The sequence below is a fragment of the Crocodylus siamensis genome, chromosome 9 (genome assembly GCF_052110815.1).
Source record: "Crocodylus siamensis isolate JL-2025a chromosome 9, ASM5211081v1, whole genome shotgun sequence".
NCBI classification, from domain to species: Eukaryota; Metazoa; Chordata; order Crocodylia; family Crocodylidae; genus Crocodylus; species Crocodylus siamensis.
This window is the reverse complement of record NC_143403.1, coordinates 20,038,320-20,060,000: the sequence shown is the minus strand read 5'-3', so window position 1 is coordinate 20,060,000 and position 21,681 is coordinate 20,038,320. Positions and strand designations below refer to the sequence as shown.

Here is a 21,681-nt window from a genome sequence, read left to right as displayed (position 1 = left end):
ATTTTTATTCTTGTGGAAAGGGAAGAAAGTCCAAACTAAAGATTCTTTACAGCAGTTTTTGGAAATATAGTGAAATATCAGCAGAAAAGTTACTTATTGCAAGGCTTACAAGAATTATTAGCAGTACAAAGGCAGGTTATAAAGAGACACTGGGGAGGTGAGTGGTGAATAGTGATTGATTCCTGTAGTATCTGAAATAGTGTTTGAGAGTCAAAAACTGAAAATAAATAAGAGTTGGAGAAACAGTGTTGAAAATATGGCATCTCTAGGTCATGAAGTGATCAGAATGGGCTATAAACTGTAGATGGCTTAAGATGGCCAGTATAATGAATTTTTTGGCGAATACATCTTTAAATACCTTATAGCTGAAGCTGGAGGCAGGGAGAGCAGTTCTTTGGATGGAGTGGGTTACCAGTACCTTTCTTCAGTTGCGGTTGCATAATATAGGTTTTTAGCTTTCTGGGAGATGTGCCCTATTCTAACATTTGTACATACTTTTAATACTGAAATGTTAGGAATGGTCATTCAGAATTCATTTGAGTCTCTTTTGTACCTTAGAGCTTTGTTATCACTGCGCTCTGAGTCAGCTTAATTTTTGCGGTAAAGCAAGAATGAAATCTACTATAGTATCATTGCTGTTGCTTTCATTGATCATTCTATGAGGATGTGATACAAGTATCTGGAACACTTGTACTGGTGCAAGCTTGGCTTCGATAGGCTCTTAAGCTGAGGATCCATCTCAGCAATAGGAAGAATAGTTTATTTTTGAGGAAATCCAAAAAAGTAGCCAAAACTGTCTTATTGATGCATCTCTTTCTCTTTAGACTTCTTTATTTTGGTGAGTTTATTGTTCTTGTTTTAATGGCATATAAGTCTTGTAGCACAATTTTTATGCTGTTGGTAATAAACGTTTTAAGCTCTGCTTCAGGATGCCTTGAAAGTAGTTTCTTAATAATCATAGAAATCATAGAAAATTAGGGTTGGAAGGGACCTCAGGAGGTCATCTAGTCCACCCCCCTGCTAAAAGCATGACCAGCCCCAAATAGTTCATTCCAGTGAAGGCTTTGTTAAGCTGGGCCTTAAAAACCTCCAAGGATGGAGATTCCACCACTTATCTAGGTAACGTATTCCAGTGCTTCACCAACCTCCTGGTGAGAGAGTTTTTCCTAATATCCAACCTAAACTTACCTTCCTACAATCAATTCAGTTGTTTATACTGAAGTGTAACATAAGGAAATCAGATGTCAAGAGGACAAAAAACTAAAACTAAAATTGAATTAGATTGCTAAATAATCTTTCCAAATTTTATTTACAGTAAAGAACACTAAGTTGTAACTTTGTCTTATAGCAAGTGAAATCAGTGGGAGAGGCTGTTTTCTTGATGGCTTACTTTAATTTATATTTAAGTCTCAATAACATACATTTCAAGGGCAACCATAAAATGCTGCCCCTTTAGGAAAGGTGTAGATCTATAGGATCTACAAATCCCAACTTGCTACTTGAAGGCTTTGTGTGAATTGAATATCTGTAGTTGCTTTTGAAATGTTTATGTCTAATGATTAAAATATAAGCAGATATATGAGCAATGGTATCTTTCATTAGAAAGTTCTTAAACTTTAGAAGTTGCTGCAAATAACTGACATATAAAAAGACAGGACTTACAGGCAATTCTACTTGATTGCTGTTAAACCCTGTAAGTTAGGTTATTTCATGAAAAAATGTAAAAATAAAATAATTAAAATTCCCACTGATTTGCATTTGTTTTTCAATACATTTAAGAGACCCTATTGTGTCATGGTATATGTAGACACCAAATAGGTGATGCTCGCTGCCCCACAAGTTTAAAATCACAAGGGAAAAGACAAGACAAGGGTAAAAGAAATTAAGTAGTAATATCCTAATATTACAGATAGGGGACTGATGCATTAATGCCTTTTTAGTATTACTTGTTTGATGATATTGTCCACAAAGTGCCAGGCACCATCAAAAGAAATAGTAGAGGTAGTCTGTACTCTAGAAAGTTTAGAATGTGGGTAAGGAAATGAATGGCTGTGAATTTCTAACAAATAATAGACTTTAAATGACCACAAACTTGTCTATCACTAGCAGATGAATCACTGAGGAGCAATTTTCTCTAGCTACTTCTGAAACTTTTGAGCTTCATTTATATTATTTCAGAAATTCAAACCAATGTTTAACCAATGCTAAACTTTTCTGTTTTCCTGCAAACCATCTGGAAGTTTCATGTAGTAGTACTATACTTTATAAAACAAAATAAAATAAAACCATCTACTTGTCTAGATAACTTGGAGCTAAACTGGAAAGTTGTTAATGGTATGGCAAGGGACTGTTACAATAGTGTACCACAATATTGGATGAAATCCAAGTCAACTGTTTGGCACAATAGACATAAAATCAGTGGACTAGAAGTGCTACAAGATCAGTGCCTCCTGCTTTGTAAATGGATATTTCTGCTTTGCTTGGGCATTGATCTTGTGTCAGGAGATTATTATCCTGTATAAGAGCTCTGGTTCATTGACAGTATCACCTGAACAATCCAGAAGTAAATTGAGATGGAATATATTTTGTCCAAATACTTTATTGTTATAATTGTCTTGGTAATTTAACTTTTAATTTTTGTTGCATAGGAAAACACAGAACTGCTCACAAACCTCATTCAAAGCCCAAAGTGTCAGATGTTTTTGAAGTAAATTTTCAAGAAAATGGAACTGATGCAAAATCCAGAGGCTATTTTCAATCTGAGGAAGACCTGTGGGCTCGACTGGAAGAACTTGAGAGACAAGAAGAAATGCTGGGTGAACTAGATAGGTATATTAGTGTTACAAATGTGGAGAATTTTCCCCTTTGAATTTGAAGGGCGTGTTTAAAATCCTTACAAGTATGAATAAATAGGTGCTTCTAATAGTTGTCTTGCTTAAATTCCAAAATCTGTAAAAAGTTTAAAAGAGCATGGTAGTTAACTTGTTCAGGATTTTTTAATGTTTGTTTTTACAATGGAAATGAATCTGTAAAGTCTAATTCAAAGCTCCAGATACTTTTCAGTATCTTAAATCTTATAGTAATAAAATTAATAAGCTGTTTGTAACAAAGGAAGGTCTGGATTCAGAGTCTGCCACAGACTTTCTATCTAATTGTGGCAAGTCACTTAATTTCAAAATGCCTCTGCTCTCATCTATAAAATGAGGTTAATAACATTTTCCAACCCCAGGGGTGGGTTGTAAGTATAAATATAATTAATGTTTATGAATTTCTTGAATATTACAGTGATTGAGCTGTGTAAATACTTAGATATGTATAGCTAAAAGAATTAGCATTAATTATGGGAGTAGGTTGAAACTAGAACATAAGGGGGTAGGTTGAAACTAGAACAGATTGACTTTTATTAGTAGATGTTTTGGATGGGGAATCCAGGAAAAAGATGACAAAGTTGAGATGGAAATACAAAGCGCCCGAGCGAGGGACTAACAATCGAGGGATGGGGGAGAGGAGGGGAACGCGACTAGGTTACATACCATACAATGTTAGCCAACTAAGCCCGGTGGGGGGAGTGGGAAGGGGGGGGTCGCAACGCTGAGAGGGAAAGGAGATAGATACACACATACCTGTTACAGTGGTCCGCGATGTTGGAGGAAGTGGCTCGGAGAGAGCGTCTCAGTCCATAAAGTCCGATTGTGGGGGTCCTCTTCAGGTGGGGCGGGGTTGTCCGTGGCGGCGAAGTCCTCTCGACGCGAAGCAAAGCGGGGGGGGGGGGGGCAGTTCAGGCGGCGGCATTCTCCGGGTCCGGTCCGGTCCAGCGGCGGCTGGTCTGGAGGGGTCGATGTACTGGCGGTGGCCCGTGATGTGCTCCACGTATATGTTGTGGGACCAGCGGATGGTGTCGGACACCATGAGGCAGCGCATCAGCTTGGTGTAGCGGCGGGAAACGCGGCAGGCGCTGAGGACGCTCTCGTTGCTGTACTATATTTAATATGCAGCCAACTTGTAACATAAGTGAGCTGAAATCTGTCTGTCAGTGGCCTGCAAGGAGTCACCTGGCATAAGGGAATTACTCATTGATAGAGGCAGCACCTGCTTCAGCCCCTTCTCTCCTACAAGGGTACATCCTGAGGCATACAGCAGGATGGTCACACATTGTAGAAAAGAAGTCTATAAGTAACCTTCATTGGCAGGACAAGTCATTTAAAATCCTCGGCTAGAGATAAAGGCTGCATATGAACATTCATATAATTTGGGAGAATTCTCCCAGGTTTGCTCTCATGGTAGAAAACCTTCCTAAAGTGATATGTACAGGCATTCAAATACTGATGTCATGAAGAGTGGAGCGCTTGCAGTGTTAACGCTCTGCAGCTGGGCGGGTGCCCTGGTCACACATCTCTGCAGGCTCCCTTAGTTTGCCTGGCAACAGATGACAGCAATGCATTGGGCAGCCCTGATTGGGTAACCCAAACAGCCTTAATCAGCCTGTGTTGTCAGCATGCACAGACATTTGGTGTCCCAGGAGAAACTTTTCTGGAAGTGGTTTAAGCATGGTGGTGCCCATGTTTTCTTCTGGAGTGCCCATTTTTACTCTGGGGGAAAAAAGCCTGAACTTCTATTTACATTTGTGATTTCTCCTGGGAGAGTAGACTCCCCCAGGAGAAACTAAATGTCTGTACAAGGCCTAAGTCAAAGCAGTCCCATAGTTGCTTTAACTGGGCCTGGGGTTGATAAGGGATCAGAGAGACATAACCAGCTCCATGACACCTTCTCTTTTGTTGATCAGGGGCTGGATGCAAGGAAGCACTAGCCCAAGGTGCACAATGGGGCAGGACAGCATAGTGGCTAGAGTATTTTGCATTTCCGACCTTCTGTGATTTTTATCAGTGCAAACTTCCACCAGTGCTGTATTTTGCCATTAGATGACAGATACTGAGAAAGTAAAATCCTTTTCCCTTGCACCAGAAAGTTTACACCCTTAATTTGCAGTATAGCAGTGAATGTTCCTCCTTGGAACTGTTTTGTCCTAAAGTTTAAGTTACAGTATAAGCCAAAATGTGGCATGCTTTGACACATTGACAAGCATTTCTGCATTTCTTTTTGAAGTTGGGCTCATTTGATACTGGAATTACAAGAATAAGTAAGTATTTATCAGTATGAGCAAACTCTCCCTAGTCTGCCCATAGAAATTGTCATGTCACATATGACACTGTTCTTGTCCTTCCCCCTGCCAAAATACTCACAGCCTCTAAATATAGGAAATAGTACATATTTTCCTGCTTATATTATGAACTGTATTGCTTTTCTTTTCTTTCTTATCTATTTCTCATTTTTTAGAACACCTGATGCAGTAGAGACAAATGGAGAAGATTCAGTGTCCTCTGAAGAGGAGAAGGAAGATAAGACAGATCTGAATGTGGTACATAGAGTTGAAGACTCTGTTACTCAGGGCAACTTCCAGAAAGAAGTAACAAATTCAGAATTGTTCAGTGGCCAAGTTAATGGCTCAAGTCATTATCACAGTGATGATGAAGATGATTTAGGAGTTGGAGATAACGGTGTACCTACCATATTTTTCTCTCATACTGTTGAACTTAAAAGGGTTTGTACTATTACTTTTTATCTATCTATCTATCTATCTATCTATCTATCTATCTATCTATCTGTACTTTATTGAAAATAGTTAACCTTATGGCCACAGACAATAAAGTCTACTGTTCCTTTAGTTAATTAATTGGATAAAGTAATTAGATCATGGAGGAGTTAGATGGTCACAGTTTCGAGCAGAACCCAGTTTTTTGATTCCTTGGTCTAGAGGGACTTGGGACCAGAGTGAAAACAGAATCCTTGTTCTTTGGGAAGAGAAGTTTTGTTATTTAGAGCAGGTAAAGCAGCAGTAATGAATTCTTCAGGGAGGCATCCAGCCTGCCTTAAGTTTAATTCTGAGTGTGTAAATGAGAGCTTATGAAGAAACAAATCAGAAATGTCTGAACAGTTTTGTAAGCAAAATGGTGGAAGAGATTGGCAAGTAGTAGTCAAAATTAGGGTGCACTGATGAAGATTTTTGCAGCCGGTACTGATAGCTGATTCTTAACGAGGCATATCAGCTGATACCGATCTGATTTCTAATACCCAGCCCAGCAGCATTGAGAGCTACCTCCAGCTGGTAAGTCTGGTGTGGTGGAAGGAGTGGAGGAGGGGAAGGGGTGCAGATCAAGACCTCTGCGGTGAGGGAGTCGTGGGGCAGGGGCTGGGGCAAGCGCTGTCCAGCTGGGGTGGGGTGGGCACAGGACGGTGCTGCAGCTCATCTAGAGAGCGTGGGGGTGGGTAGCTCGCGCAGCTTATGTGCACCGCTTGTGTGAGAGCCGCTGGTCCAGCAGCTCATCCAACACTCGCCTGCTCATCTGGTGACTTCCGCCGCATGTCTGGGAGGGCTTGTGGGGGAGGGGCCGTGTGCCCCTGGATTTGCACAGGGCAGTGCGGGCTGGGGCCAAGGCTGTGCCAAGCTATTCCCAGCAGGGCGGGACTGCTCTGGAAAGGGGCTACGATGAATTTTTGACTGCAGCCGCCCCTGTAAGCTCCTTCCCAGCACACCTCCACGCAGCTGGGAAGAGCTCGGTGCAGCCCCGGCGCCAGCCTGCCCCATGCAGATCTGAGGGCACATGCCCCTCCCCCCATACCCTCCCAGACAACTGACGGGAGCTGCCAGACTAGCAGGGAGTGCCAGATGAGCCACTGGACCAACAGCTTCTGCATGAGAAGTGTACAGCAGTGGGAGCTGCCCCTGCGCCCCCCCAGACGAACTGCGGCAGTCCTGCGCCTGCCCTGCCCCAGCTGGGCAGCGTTTGCCCCAGTCCCATGCCTTCCTCACTGGAGGGACCTTGGTGTGCCCCCCCATGCCCATTCCCTTCCCTTCCCCCTCCCTTCTCTCCTTCCACCACACCAGACTTACCAGCTGGAAGCAGCTATCCACGCTGCCTGGCTATGCTTCTTACCGCCTGTGTCGTGCTGCAGCTGCGTCCATTCATGGGCCATTTATTGGCCGAATTTTTGGTTTGACATGGCCGATTTTCAGTATAGTAAATTTTCTTTATATCGGTGCTGTTCCCATATTGGACCAATGTATCGGTGTACCTCTGATCAAAACACTAATAAATATACAGCATTGCCTGAGTGGTAGGACTAGCTGGCCTGCTAGATCCTTCATTACTGCAGGATTTCCTCAGTTGAAGGAAAATTAGTAGTAGTTAAATGTAGAGCTGTCTTTAGAATCCTTACGAAGATTGTACTCCTAATAGGACACCTAAAACTTACCTTCAGAGAAATCTAATAACTATTTATGCTACTTACACTTTTAGGATAAACCTGTTTCTTTCTGGAATGCACTTTTAATTCTAGTCATGACATAGATTACTGTTGAATTTTAGGGTACCAGTTAGACATTTATCTGTAAGACCTTTCCGTTTAAAGTAAATACTATGGCATATCTTGTAGGTAGGGTATTTAACTATAAAGTTTATTTTGGCTTCTACCTGTTGAGCCTGACTGATTTCAGTTCATACACAGAAATATGATACAGAAAAAGGTAACCTTAAAATTTTTATACATCCTTTTAGAGATATTTGAAACAGTTTTGGTAGCATCCCTTGTCTAAAGTCCTAAATATGTATTTTAGTTAACATAGATTTGCAAGGAAGTTAAGCTGTAAGTAAACTTAGTAATTTAAGGTATACTCTGCATATGCAAGTTGTTTCCTCTTGCACTATGAAGGAAGATGTTTTTGTACTTTTTGTGGAAAGTTGATGAGTGTTAATATAGCAAGACAATCAGCATGCTATTACTACATATTACTGTTTTAAATCTAGCAGTCTATACTCCTGTAGTGCCCTCTTACTCAGATGGAGAGGATTTATGACTTGTCTTGATCTGGACCCTGGGGGATTTTGGTTTTATAGTCTGGCTAAATTTGTCTTCACTTTTTAGGTAAGAATAAACACAGGAAAAAATACTACTTTGAAATTCAGTGAAAAGAAAGAGGAGGCAAAACGTAAAAGAAAGAATAGCAATGGCAATGGACATTCAACTCCAGAACTACCTAACATCAAAACACCTGCGGACATTTACCGGTATGTGGTTAAAGCAATGGCTAACATGCTTTTCCCATTGCACACTTGTAAAAGAAAGTCTTCTCTGAGTCATGCACCTCCTGCATGAACGGTGAAATCCGCCCTAAAAGCCAAAACATTTGGTGCTGGACCCACATTTTAGAAATGAAAGTGTGTGTCTTCTGCCGGTGGTCATACTGTTGATTTGTCATACTGCTTAACTGTGTTGCCCACTGCTTTGAGAATTATGTTTTTTTAAACCAGTAATTGAACATAATCAGTGCTTTTAAAATTTACTCCACATCCACGAAACTCCGCATTGTAAAGGAACAAAGCAGAACTTTGCATATTGCATTTAGTTTAAGATGTTTTTGGTCACTTTTCCATTTTACTTTTTAAAATAGAGCTGAACCCTATCTGTCACTTCCATTATACCTTCCCTCTAGCTTCACTCTAGCCTTTTTGTTCTCCCTGGTGTAAATTACTCTGGATTGCTATTGCCTCTTTCCTCTTTTATTCCTCTCCCCCCAGCACTTTTCAGCACAAGCTCTTTCTTTCATTCCATCCTAGACGCATTCTAGCTTGCTTTTCCTTCATTCCATCCTAGACGCATTCAGCTTCTAGCCACTCTTCATCCATGGAACTAGAAAAAAGGATCGTAGGGATAAATAGAAGATGATACAGAAGTCTTAACTAAAATTAAGGGAGACAGCTTTTTAACAGTATTTGGGATCTATTCCTATCTATCTTAAGGTGCAGATAGATATTTTGTTGGGTTTCAAATCCATGAGAGTTGAGTGGCCAGGTGCTTTTAGAAATCACTCTGCATCTTGCCTGGAAACTTGAAAATCTGGCCTGAACTATCCAGAGGCCAGTTGGAAAATGAAAGCTCTTAGGGCAGAAGACAGCATAAGAATTCTTCTTGAACCCTGTGAAGAGGCTCTATCTTTTCTAATTTTCGGCTACTGTATGCATAACAAGCATAAAGTAGTTGGAGACAAAATCCAGCACCCAAAAAAGGCATCACCCATGAACAAAAAAAATCAGTAAAAAAAGCCCATCACCCAGTTGTTGAATAGTGACGGTGCACGCTTTCACTTTGAGCCTGCATTTGCTCTCAGTGAAAACTTCCGTAAACTGGAGTGCTAGTGTCATAACCCATAGATCCCTACTTTTTCCCAGATTCATCAGGACTGATGAGGCAGTATTGTTAGAGGGTTTCTATTCACTTATTCCATACTCTTTCTTATGGAACACTCTGGAATAGCCCCAGCAGAGCTGGCAGCTTAACCAGATACTTATTATTTTTCATGGCTTACCTACAGAGTTTCTGTAGGCAGCAATGGATATTAACAGACTGGTCAATTAATGGTAGATTGGGAAAGCCATGACCAGCAATTAGAGGCATAGGCACTAGGGGTGCGAAGCGGACCATATTCGATTCAGATTCGATTTGGGGGATAGCAGTTCGATTCGCTGATTCGTATCACTGTCCCAATTCGATTCAGCTGAATCTGAAGATTTAATTCTGATTTGGAGAATCCGCGATCTGGCCATAGACACAGATTTAAATGTTTTTTCTACATACCTTGAGGTACCAGGTGCAGCTCATGAACACTGAGATGGTCCACTTTTGGGTCCGCCACCGAGCACGTGGGAGATCTGCCTGCATTCCTATGGGACGCTCCATCCGCCCCACCGTCTCAGCATTCGCGAGCCATACTTGGTACCTTGAAGTATGTAGAAAAAACATTTAAAGGTGCGTCTGTGGCTGAATCGTCAAACCGGGCTTCCAATTCAATTCAGAGAGATTAATGGGTCTCCTGATTTGATTTGCATTTGGAGATTCAGCTGCTGAATTGGGCCAAATCTCCTCCGAATTGAATCAGCAACCAAAGCTTTGCACAGCCCTAATAGGCACCTGTAAAATTTGGTAGAGGCCACTGTTTTGGCTGATGTTCTGTTCATGTTAGAAAAGTTTCTTCACAGTCATATAAACTAAAAGCTTTTTTTTTTTTTTTTTTAATTGAAAGCTCAGATTCCACAAAAGTTGATGGTCCTTGCTTGAGAGAACTTTCTACCTAACATGTGCAAGTGAATGTTTAATCTATTTTTATATTTAATATTTTAAAAGAACTGCACTTTAGGAAACCTTCTATTACAACTTCTGTAATTTTAGAAAAACAAACTGAAAATAATCTTATGACTTGTTTACAGTTTTTCTTTACATTTTGAAGATGAAGCTGCTGCTGTTCATGAAGCTCTGCAAAAGGCTATAAAATTTCTGCTAAAAAAAAAAAAAGGTGTACTAGGTTAGGGTTGGGTAACATGTGGGCTGAGTGTCACAAGTGGCATAGGCAGCTTCTGTGAGTGGTGCACAATAGACTGGGGAGAGAGCAGTACAGTGGCAAATAGGGTAGGGAGCAGAACAGCAGATTGGGTGTAGAAAGGGATTCCAGTGGCACTCCAGGAAGGTACAGGGCTAACTTGTGGCAAAATTTCTGCCAAAAAAGGTTGACCCTAATGTATTAACTTAATGCTTTAATGAAGAAAAAGTCATGTTTGGGTGGCAGAATTACTCCTTGTTCATTGGTAAATAAAATGCTGTATTGTATCTTCTGAAGGTAGTGTCTTGTAATTCTGCAGCTGAGAAGTTGGAAAAGCAAATCATAATTAATTTGTACAAAGACAAAGAGAGATCACTGTAAATTTGTCATCTGATCCTGAAATAGTTTATTAAAGCTAACATTTTCTTTTGCAGAGTCTTTGTTGATGTTGTGAATGGAGAATATGTCCCTCGTAAATCAATTTTGAAGTCTCGAAGCAGAGAGAATAGTGTTTGTAGCGATACCAGTGAGAGCAGTGCTGCTGAGTTTGATGACAGACGAGGAGTTCTGAGGAGTATTAGCTATGATGAAGCTACTCACAGTGACAACAGTGAAGGGATATTAGAGGAGGAAGAGGAGGAGGGACAGGAGCATCTTCCAAAAAAACTTCCACCATCATCAGGGACATTTGAGGTACAGTTTTTGATTAATTATTGTTTGTTGGCATGGATAAAAAGGAACAAGCTGATTCATATCTACTGTTATTTTCTTTTTAAATAAATTTCCAGCTCTCTCTACCTGTTTCCCCTTTGTAGAAGGATTGCCAGGTAGCCTTTCTTCTCCCTATGTCTGCCTATTTCCTCTCTCTTTAGGGTAACCAGGAAGCTCCCTCTACAATCATTGTAGCCTAGGGTTCTTCCACAGAGGGCACATGAGCTGGCTATTTGCCAGTTTATACAGTAGTGGGGAGTATCCCCTCTGCTGAGCCTGTTGACTGGGTTTTCCCTATAGCTCTAAGTTGTACAGCAGAATAATCACATGCTGGATTGTGCAAGATGCACATTCTGCTCACCTTCTCCCTTGCTATGTGTGTAATATTGGGAGAATATTGTTAGTACTGCAGCCTCTTAGTGGTCTGGTGCATGGTTTATGGCGATTCTTCAGGGTTTACTTTACATATTAATATTAGCCAGTGTGATCAGTGGACTCAGTAGAGACAGCTGGATTTCAAGTAGAGGAGAAGTTACCTTGTGAGATATCACACGCAGTGTAGTGCAGAGACTGTGTCTAAAAGAATATGCTCTTGCAGGCTAGAAACCTCTGGTGATGCTAACTAAACTTATTTCCAAGTCTTGGAGTAGTTGTGTGCTCTTATAAGTAGAGATGGTACATCACAAGGGAAAACTCATATGTCCTTAGCTGAAAGTATGAGTGGGAACTGGATGTAGCTGCTGTCCTGGCATCCTGGAATTCAACATTTTGCATCCATTTTTTTAATGGAAAATTCTGATAAAATTTTAGAAGTTATATTAAATTGAATTTTCAGACATGTCCAACCCGGTGTCTTGAAAGGAGATGCTTTGAAGTAGATTCAGTAGCAGATGGAGTGGTTTATTCTGCAGCCACTTGGTTCTGTTCTTGTAAGCCTGTTTGTCTTCTAACCTTCACGCTCCCTTTATTTTTCTTGTCATGTTGTATGTTTGATGAAACCCTAATTCACTGGTTTTCAACATTTTTAGACTCCAAGCACTTAATTTTCTGTGAATTGAGTAACACCCTATTTTAAAAAAAATATTACACTGCTTACCCCCTTGCAGTGAAAACAGCAGGCAGGGACTGAGCTTGAACCTGCACTTCTGAGCTTATCTCCTCAGACCTTGGGGTACCCTTCCAAAGAACTTGTGGGACCCTGGGTGCACCGTCACTGCCCACTTACCTACTTGGAGTCGCACTGACTTCACACTGATTCAGTGGGGACATACAGATCTGTCGGTTTAGATTATTGCAGTACTAGCATTCACGGTTATAACATTTTGGGGGCAGTGACTGTATCTTTTACCTTTGCCTTTAAAGCACCTAGTACTCTTGGCCATTATAAAGCAAAACAATAGCAGGTTGTTTCCCTGATGGACCTCTTCCCTGAACATCTCATGATTTTTCTCTATAGCAAGGAAGACCAGTCTTTTGGCAGGTGTGTGACAAATTACAGCCCTGCAACTTCTCCAAATCCCCTTTCCCTGCCCAAGCTGCTTTCTGTTCCCAGCCCTGTGCTCCCTGCTGCTCTGCTTCTTTCCCTGTGCTGCTTTGCTTTCTGCTTCCTGCCCTATCAGCCCTGTGTCACCTGTTCCCTCCCTGATCTGCTGCTTGCCACATACAGAGGCTGCTGGTGCCACTTGTGGCACCCATGCCTCAGACTGATCCCCCTCTGCTCAATAGCAGATTTCCTAAGCAACTACAGCACAGTGAACAAAACACTTCTGTCATCATCAAAGAGGGCATTTGCCTTTTCTTAATACTGCAGTTGTTTTCATGGATATTTGAAATATATATTTGTATCCTTGAGCATTTGCCTACACTGATTTTTTTTCTTTGTTTCTAATTGTAGTAAAAACCTCAGAGACTCTGTTTCATTTACCTCTTTATAAAAATGCACTAGCATTGTTTGAACAAGGCAGCAGGAATAGGCACAGCTTTGGGCATATTTTAGTTAGAGTATAGAACAAAAAACATAGCTTTTTTGCCGGTCCTGCAACAAAAAAGCGGCTATTTTATTTTTCTTGGCAACTGAGTTACTCCTTTTAAAAAAATAAGCAGACTTAATAAATCCGGTATATGTTCCCTTGTGCCCAATACGATGATTAAATCTTGGATGTAAACTACTGCACCTTGTTCCTTAAATGCCCTGAACATTTTCTCTTTTCAACACATGTAATATGGTGATTTTTTTTAAATGTAGCTTTTTACATTGCATAGGCACAATATTACGCATACTATAAAACCATGGCAAATACTGAAAGCATTTATGAAGAGTAGCTTCTCAGTAGCTGTTTTTCAAATGGTAAATATCTTGGCTGTTTCTTTTTCTTATGAGAGAAGAAAGGTTTAATTCATATAATGGAATGGCTGCTTGTAAATTATAATTTTAAAATATTAACTATGTTTTAGTTAGAACTTGCACAGGAAGAAAAGAATTGGAAACGTTTTGCTATTCTTTTTAGTATAAAATGCCTTGACCAATTTTTGATCATTTTTGGTAAGGAAAAAAAAAGAACAAACAAAATATGTAGCTTGCCAATTTGTATGCCAGGTGTCAGATTGATGCAATTAGAAAAGGCCAAGATATTAAGCCATGAAAATGTGATGTATGATGGAAATGCTGATAGGCTCAAAATCTGCACATTTCCTCCCTTTGTTATACAAGATGAAATTGCCTATTGCATCATCTGTTTTATTTTCTTGATCATATGTCAGTAAGGAGGCTAATTTTTAGACCATTTGTGCAGTTAGGAATGAGATTAAGTATTGCTTTTAAGACACTGTCTTTCTTTTAGACTTTTTTGAACAAGCTATATTTTGAGGTTAATTACAATTTGGTTACTTATGCAAGGAACCATCATTGATTTAAAGAGATTTCTTTACTTTTGATTAAAAGAAATAACAGCTCTAATCAGACTAATATAGGGTAATGACCTCATGGGCATATCTTCACATTTGCATTTTATTAGCTGATTTTGAGTTTTCCTTTTTCTTATAGGCTTTTTCTGGAACTGTTATAGAAAAAGACCCTTTGTCTCCCTCCTTAATACCACACCCAAGCATTGCTCACCCTGGCCTGCCTACCATTCCAGAGCGAAAATCAGAGGAAGTTCTGTCTGAAGCATCAGAAGGAACTACAAAGAGGATTTCAAAATTCAAAGCTGCCAGAATGCAACAGACTAACTAGGTCCTGCCTACACAATGGAAGTTTGAATATTAACACCTAGTTTCACATTTGTTGAGATTATGTAAAACTATGTGCATTACACCTAGGTAGTATAAAAGGCATCCTATGTTAATTTGGCATCATTTTATCAATTTAGATTGCTATTGTTGATGGGGGTTTTTTTCTTTTAAAGAAAAGTTAAGTGTTTGAACACTTCAATATTCAGTTTATTTTGTCAATTTCCCTGTATGCTGTCAGCACCTTTGTATATGTTTGCCTTATGATCGCAGCACTTGGAATTATTTTCAAAGACTACTTCTCACACGCATTGTTTTTGTGTTTAAACCTAAATACAGGCAGTTTTGTACCAGCTGTGATGTTCTACATACCATATGGACCATTTTAAGGAAACTTTTCAAATTTAAAATGAATCCAACAATTATATTTCATTACTTGCTTTAGCATTTTAAGACATACTTGTATTCACATTGTTGTAGATTTTGCAACTAGGTGTCTGCTAAAAGTTGATTTTTTTCCTTCTGTTCATTCTAATATCCTACTGTACAGATCTATAAATCAGAATGCTGTGTTCATTGCAGGGAAGTTTCTTTGACTGAAAAGGGTATTTTGTAAAATTAAACTTTTCAAGTAAAAAAAGCTGTGAAATTTTTTCTTCTCTTGTGTTAATATGTTAATACTTGAAATAAAACATGCAAAGAGGTTTTTATTTTGAACTCAGATATTAACTTGAAGTGCTTGCTATTGCAAAGACATGAGTTAGTCTGTTTTCTTCCCCTTGTATCTGTAGAGCTCCAATTAATGCCTGTGGCAAGTACATGCTCGTTGGAAGAAGAATATAGACCCAAACTATAGTGGCAAAATCCCCAGTACAGTATATGTACAAAAAATATTTGAATTGTCAGGGGAATGCCCAGAAGGAGCCAGTGCTTAAGATAAGTGTATTAATAACTACAACTTTATCTCAAAATACCATGGCAATCAGGTACTTGGAGCTGAAGGGGGAAGAGAAACATTTTGCTGCAGCAGGTAAATATGATTGTTTGCCTTACCATGTTTCCTCCCCCTTCGCAGCTCCTAAACCTACTAGAATGGTGCCTTCTGAGTCTGGGCCATCCAACTTGAACAGCAAGTCATTTAAGTACTATTGGAAAAAAGGAGCCTGGGCTACAACCCAACCAGCACTTTCAGTCTCTGTTCTCAAGGTTGTCACTGCTCCCATGGTACAAAATATCAGCTCACCCAACAACCAGGTACAATCTCCTCATATTTTAAAGATGAGTGATGTTGTCTGTAATGAAAAGCCTCCTTAGTTACATCGGCTTTAAAATATGGGCACTCTTGCTACAACTACCAAGAATCAGCACAGTGACTCACCTGAATTCTAAGGCCATATCTATGTCAGAAGGTTTTGTGGACATAGCTGTTGGGTGAGAGTGGTTAAAAAAAAAACAAAAAAAAAAAAACACACACACCACACATGCACACCTTCTGAATACAGCTGTCCTTGGTTTAGGGAAAGTTGTTTGGCTGCATTGGCAGAAAAACTCCTTTTGGCATATGCTGCCTCTCCACTAGAGGGCTCTGCTGACACAGCTATGCTGCTTTGCTAAAGAGGCAGAGGCTCATCTGCTAAATCAAAGATGTATGACTGTTGAAAGAGCAACTCTTTGTACAAGTAAAAGCAGTGCATGACCTATTTCCTTTGCAAGATACTTCTATGCTAAGGGTGAATACTGGCTCCGTCCCATTTTTGTGTCTAAGTATATGGGCCGGACTAACAAAAAAAGTGGAGTGGGAACAGAAAGAGGACCCTGTCCTTGCTGGAGCCTCACTGAGTAATCAGTGAGAGCCTGCTGGGTAAGTGATTGAGGAGATTGTTTTCAGAGGTATCACCAGCCTGTGTTGGTACAATCTTGATAAATCCCCTTGACCCAATGGGGACTTGGAAGTCTATTTTTTGATAGAAAATTATTGAACTATTTAATTGAAGGCCCATGCTGTTGAGTATGCATCCTTTCCACCTATGCTTCACAGAAAGAGAGTCACATTCCCTTTCTCTGCCCCTTGGTACCACATCCCCATTTCCTAAGGGGCTGTGTGGGATCTAGGAGGAGTCTCCTATGTAGAGAAGGCTGAGGACTTTGGTGGCATGCGTTGTTCTACCTGTGCTAGGAATTAGTTCTTCTGTCTGTGAGTCCAGGGTTTTTAAAAGTGCAGTGTGGGAGCAGTGACCAGCTTTGCGTGGGTGGCTGCAACCCTGCTCCTAGAACTCCTGCCCACCCTCCCTTTCCCCACTGGAGCAGGCAGACCACACAGCAGAAGAATCAGGTAAGAATCCTGCTATCCCCACTTTTGGCTCTTCCTCCCTTCCCCATGCTCAGTGGCATCTCTCCTCCTCCCTGCCCTCCTCCTCGATTGCCTCTGGATGTAGGGAGACCTGCCTGCCACCACCACTGTCCTGGCTGCTCCTGACCTCCAGCTGGGGCTGTCAGGAGCTGTGGATGGGCTCCCCTTCCCTGCCCTATTCCCAGGCTGGTGGGAACACCCAGGGGGACCTGATCCTACTGCTCCGGTCCTTGGCTGAGCCCAGCCACAATGCAGCCTGGCTGGAGCAGGGCAGGGCACAAATGGCTCTGGAACTCTCCCTGTCCCCAGGTCAGCTGGGGACAGTGGCAGTGGCAAGTGTGAGGAGTGGGTAGGGGAGGAGTGGGAATGTGCCCCCTAGCATGGAGGGGAAGAAAGAAGGTGGCAAGAAGGATGGGATTATTACTTGCTTTGGTGACTTGAAAGTCCTTGGCTGCTACTTCTGCAGTCTGGTCCAGAAAGGGGTTGCACCCCCTCTACATCCACCCCAGCTGCTTCCATAGATGGATGAATGGCTTCTGCTCATATGAAGAAACACAGGCAGCTGTGGTCATTTGTCCTAGCTCCATTTAAGGTAATTGAGCTGTAACAGCTGACAGTAGCCTCTGCTAGGGGCCTAGCCTGACCCTTAAGCTATTCTGAAAGGGGGCTGCAAGGTAGCTAGATGACCACTTGACTGGACAGATCCCTTCAAGATCCAAAGGGCTTGACAGTCGTCCCCTAGGGAAGAGGAGGAGGAAAAGTTGGGGTGTTTTTCTGCATGCCTGGCTCTTCTTGCTGGTTTCCTCCCAGAAGGGGCAATTTGAGTATTACAACAGTCCTTTTAAGCAGTTACTGAGAATCATATTGAAAGTGTTAATGATTAACTTGATTCATGCTAAAATGTAGGCTTTTTTTTAAAGCATATTGCATTAGTACTAAAATAAGCCATCAATGCCAGTCCACCCTCTATTCACGGCTAAATATTTAAAGGAGGTTATTTATAGCTTCTTTAATGAATTCTTGGCTAAACAAAATGAAATTATGTCCTAGAAAAGTAGAAGCTATTTTGTAACCAGAACAGTGCAACTGTAAAATATAGTTCCATGAATATGTATTTTAAATAACAAGGGGTTGAGATCCAAGACTCTCAGACATGGGTAATTAGAAAGAGACAGAGAGAGAGCCCCCCTTTAAAAGATTTATTTAGATATCTCTTAAAATACTTCCCATTCCTAGTTACATCGAATAAATTGAAATGCCCCTTGTCACTGTGGAGCATTTTCAAATCAAAGCCAATTCTTTGCTTATTATTTTCTGTAGCGTACCTTGGTTTGGAATGCAATATGGCCTGGATTCAGGAAAGCTTCCTTATCCTGGAGGCTCCTCAAGGAAGTGCTTAAGTTTCATTGAAGCCACGGGTTTCCCCTGAGCAGAATGGACTTCAGCACTTCAGATGCATTTCTGACCTGGGGACCTATGTATACCTTTCTTGCAGTACTTTCAGTAGAGGATGCCAGATGCATCTATTCCTGGTTTAGGCTTCTCATTTTGAGCTTTGTGGAGCCTTTGTAGCAGTGCAGAAGCAAAAATGAACCTGGTTAAAAATGCGGTAATGCACATAGAGGTAGTAGTGGAACTACCTCTGTGATAGACCAAAGACTGTCCATGCTTGGTGAAGATTTAAAAGTCCTTTCTTTTTAATTCAACACAGGAGCAGAAGACAACACAGGAAATGACTGGTTGGTTGGATGAAATAAATATGTTTTATTAGAGGTGGGTATATTAAAATCTTCCCTTCATGTAGTAGAACTGCCCCATGTTTCTATGCATTGAAGTGTTATGGGATTAAATTAATTTGGCAGAAAAAGCATCCTTTTTTCTGCTAAAGTCAGAGACTTTATTCATCACTTAAATAATAATGAGTGCAATGTTAATTTTTTTTAAATTTCTTGATTGCTTTTTTTTTCTGGTGCAGCAAGAGGGTTTGTGCTGAGTGCTTCTGCCAGGGAGCCTTGACTTAAATAGAAGCCAAAAACAGCTACAAGCAACTGCTGCTGATTGGGATTGTCTGGTGAGTTTTTTTCTACTTGATGTGTGAAAGGACCCAAGTGATTGTTGTCATGTGACCCGGATAGAAACTTAGGTGCTCAGGAGTCAGTGAGAGGGGGCAGAGCAGGCCTCTAGTGGGTGTGGGACAAATGTTATAAAACAGTCACTAGGAAGAAGGGCTAATTTTATACTTGTAGTTTCTTTGTGGGGCTTGGAAATCTCCTCATCTCTGGATAGTGCTGAAGGTAGGCTAAGAAAATACACATGGGGGATGAGTATAGGATGTTGGCACACAGAGACACTTTCAGGATAAAGCTTACCACAGGATGGGGTAGCTCTGCAATAATCTGAACAAGATGGTACAAAGGGGTGTGTTCCCAAATAAGGCTCTGGAATCATTTCTGTACCCCAGCTGGAGCAAATGGAGAGTAGGATTGTGTCATTCCTGAGGAGGCCATCAAAGTCTAACAAAGCAGGGACACTGGGAATGGGACACATGGGAAACGGACTACTATTAGAGAAAGGGTCTTCCAAGAATATAGATAGAAAACAGAAGAAAATAAAGTAGCAAATAAAGTGTCAAGAAATTCAGCAGCCATTCCATCTGTAGCTGGGATCTCATTAGCTCTCAGAACCTAAGCAGAAGTAGATGTGGTAACAAACCCAGGAAAATTGCAGGAGGTGGGGCTGGTGATTCGGTAGATGGAGTCTTTTCCTCTGAGTTGGTGTCTTGCGGTTGGCAAGGATGCTATCAAGAGGTGCTTAACCAGAGGCTGCAGCTGAAAATTTGTACTCACTACAGGGATGGCAGTTAACTCAGAATGGTATTCTATGACCAGTCACTCTTGGTTTTTTCCATGTTAATTTATGTTAGGAAGTGGGACCCTCCTGTTAGCTGAGCATTGCTTATAGTGTAGGCATCACTAGTCCTCTTCTGTCTGTGGGTAGAGGGTTGTGTGCAGCTCCTGTCAGTCACCCATGTCCCATACCCCAAATCCATCTTTAACCCTAGATGTCCTACATCCTGGCAGAGTACAGGTGTAGAACTAATCTTCTGGTTCTGCCTGTGCTAGTTAAATGAGGAATGTTTAGCAAAATGTCTTAATATGTATGAATTATGTGTAGACAAGGACTGTAGAGTCTGCTAACACATTAGCTCGTCAGGCTAGGGGGCACTTTAATGTCTTAAGACTGAACATGACTTTTTAGGACAGGGGTTTTCAACCTTTTTTATTCTAAGTACCCCCAGCAGCCGGACGCTGAGGAGGGGGGCAGTAGCACATAGCTAAACGCGAAGCTGGGGGGGCGGGTTAGCGTGTGCCCAAATGATGAGTGGGGGCGGTGCGTGACTGCACATGGAGCAGGGAGGTGGAGATAGTGTGTGGGTGAGCGGGGATGGAGTGCTACCGCCTCCCAGGAGCAGGGCTGGGGTGGGCCGGGGGAGTTCGTCAGGCTGGGGTGGGCCAGGGGAGTTCGTCAGGCTGGGGTTAGGGCAGCAATGCCCCTCTGTGGGGCAGGGAAGCTCACCAGGCTGGTGTGTGGCAGTGGTGGCAGCTGTGTGCAACCTTCTCCACCCCACATAGTGGCGCTGCTGCACCCTGGCCCTGCTCCTGGGAGGCAGCATCACTCCATCCCTGCCCTCCCATACATACCCTGTAGGACCAGTACAAGCACCCCCCAGGGGTATGCGTACTCCCGGTTGACAACCCCTGCTCTAGGACATTTCCTTGGATGTATGTACATTAGAGACTGCAGTTTTACATAGAGCAGAGCACAGAGACACCTAAAGGCATCAGCAGAATAATTTACCCTGTCCAGAGCTCCATGCTGTTCATTTAAAGCAAGTTCACATGCATCTACACTACACTGCAGTCTTCAGTGTAGACGTAAGTTTTGTCTACCTGAGATGTTACATGACATTTAATAGTATGTAACATGTCTGGCACATTTGCCAACATGCTGCTGAAGACATCTCGTTTGCCAAATCTAGCCAGGGTCTGAGTGCGCTTGTCTGGGGGTTTCAGCCTTGTTGGACTCTGATTTACAACTTGTTTTGACCTCAGTATGGTGTCACACAGTGAATAAATTTTACTTAGTGGGTGGCTAAGCCTTCATACAGCCCTTCACACGTGAGAAGGGCTAAACCCAAAACATACTCACTTGTGTTGGCTTCCATGGGTACTGGGGTGTTTCCCACAGTATTACTGGCAAACTCTTCATGGAATGTGAATTTCAGAATAATATTCACAAATGTCTAAGGAAGCTATTTGTAGTCCTCCCTGAGCTGCACTTATGTTGGGACTGTCTACATACATCTGATCTGGGAGCAGAACAGTAACCTGCAACCTGCCTAATCAGTTACAACTAAGCAACATAGCTCCCATCGCAGGCATTCCAATGGGGAGACGATCAAGAGGTGTGTCGACCTAACTACTGAGGAAAACACAAAAAACTCAGTTTGCCCAGATGGTCCATGATCACAAGGGCAAGCCAAAGGTCTTTCTCCTCTGATGTCCTTCATATAAGCAGCCATCCTGAGGTTACTGGAGCTTTGTATAAGTGCAGAGGTCAATCTAAATTCAGCCCATTGCAGGATCAGGGTCTAGCACCGATGAATGAGTTCTGTAAATTGTACACTGTATCTACAGACTTCTCACTCGGGCTTAGTGCTTCGGTGCTAGTCCTTGGGCAATTTATATGTATAAATCTTTTTTGACAGTTGTTTCTGCTAAACCAGATACCTTTTATCATGTGATTTGGGGGCTTTATCCTTAAAACAGTAGGGAAGTACTTGGAGGGAAGGTATACTCCTCCAAAGAGTATACCTCCTCTGCTCAGGCCTGTAGGGGGGCTGTCAGGAACGCTAAGGTGGACATAAAGCTAGGACTAGCATCCAAGATCAAAGATAATAAAA

The 21,681-nt window shown here is 41.7% G+C and overlaps 1 protein-coding gene across 1 annotated transcript in view; it reads left to right on the top strand.

The window, feature by feature from the left end:
* URI1 (URI1 prefoldin like chaperone) overlaps positions 1-15,020 on the top strand; it is a 53,844-nt gene extending 38,824 nt beyond the window's left edge. Inside the window, exons 7-11 of the mRNA XM_090061932.1 lie at positions 2,649-2,829; positions 5,335-5,599; positions 7,981-8,123; positions 10,864-11,122; positions 14,184-15,020. Coding sequence (XP_089918058.1) covers positions 2,649-2,829; positions 5,335-5,599; positions 7,981-8,123; positions 10,864-11,122; positions 14,184-14,372 — 1,037 coding nt within the window. The 3' untranslated portion in view covers positions 14,373-15,020. The remainder of the gene's footprint in view (positions 1-2,648; positions 2,830-5,334; positions 5,600-7,980; positions 8,124-10,863; positions 11,123-14,183) is intronic.
* Positions 15,021-21,681: the final 6,661 nt, after the last annotated feature.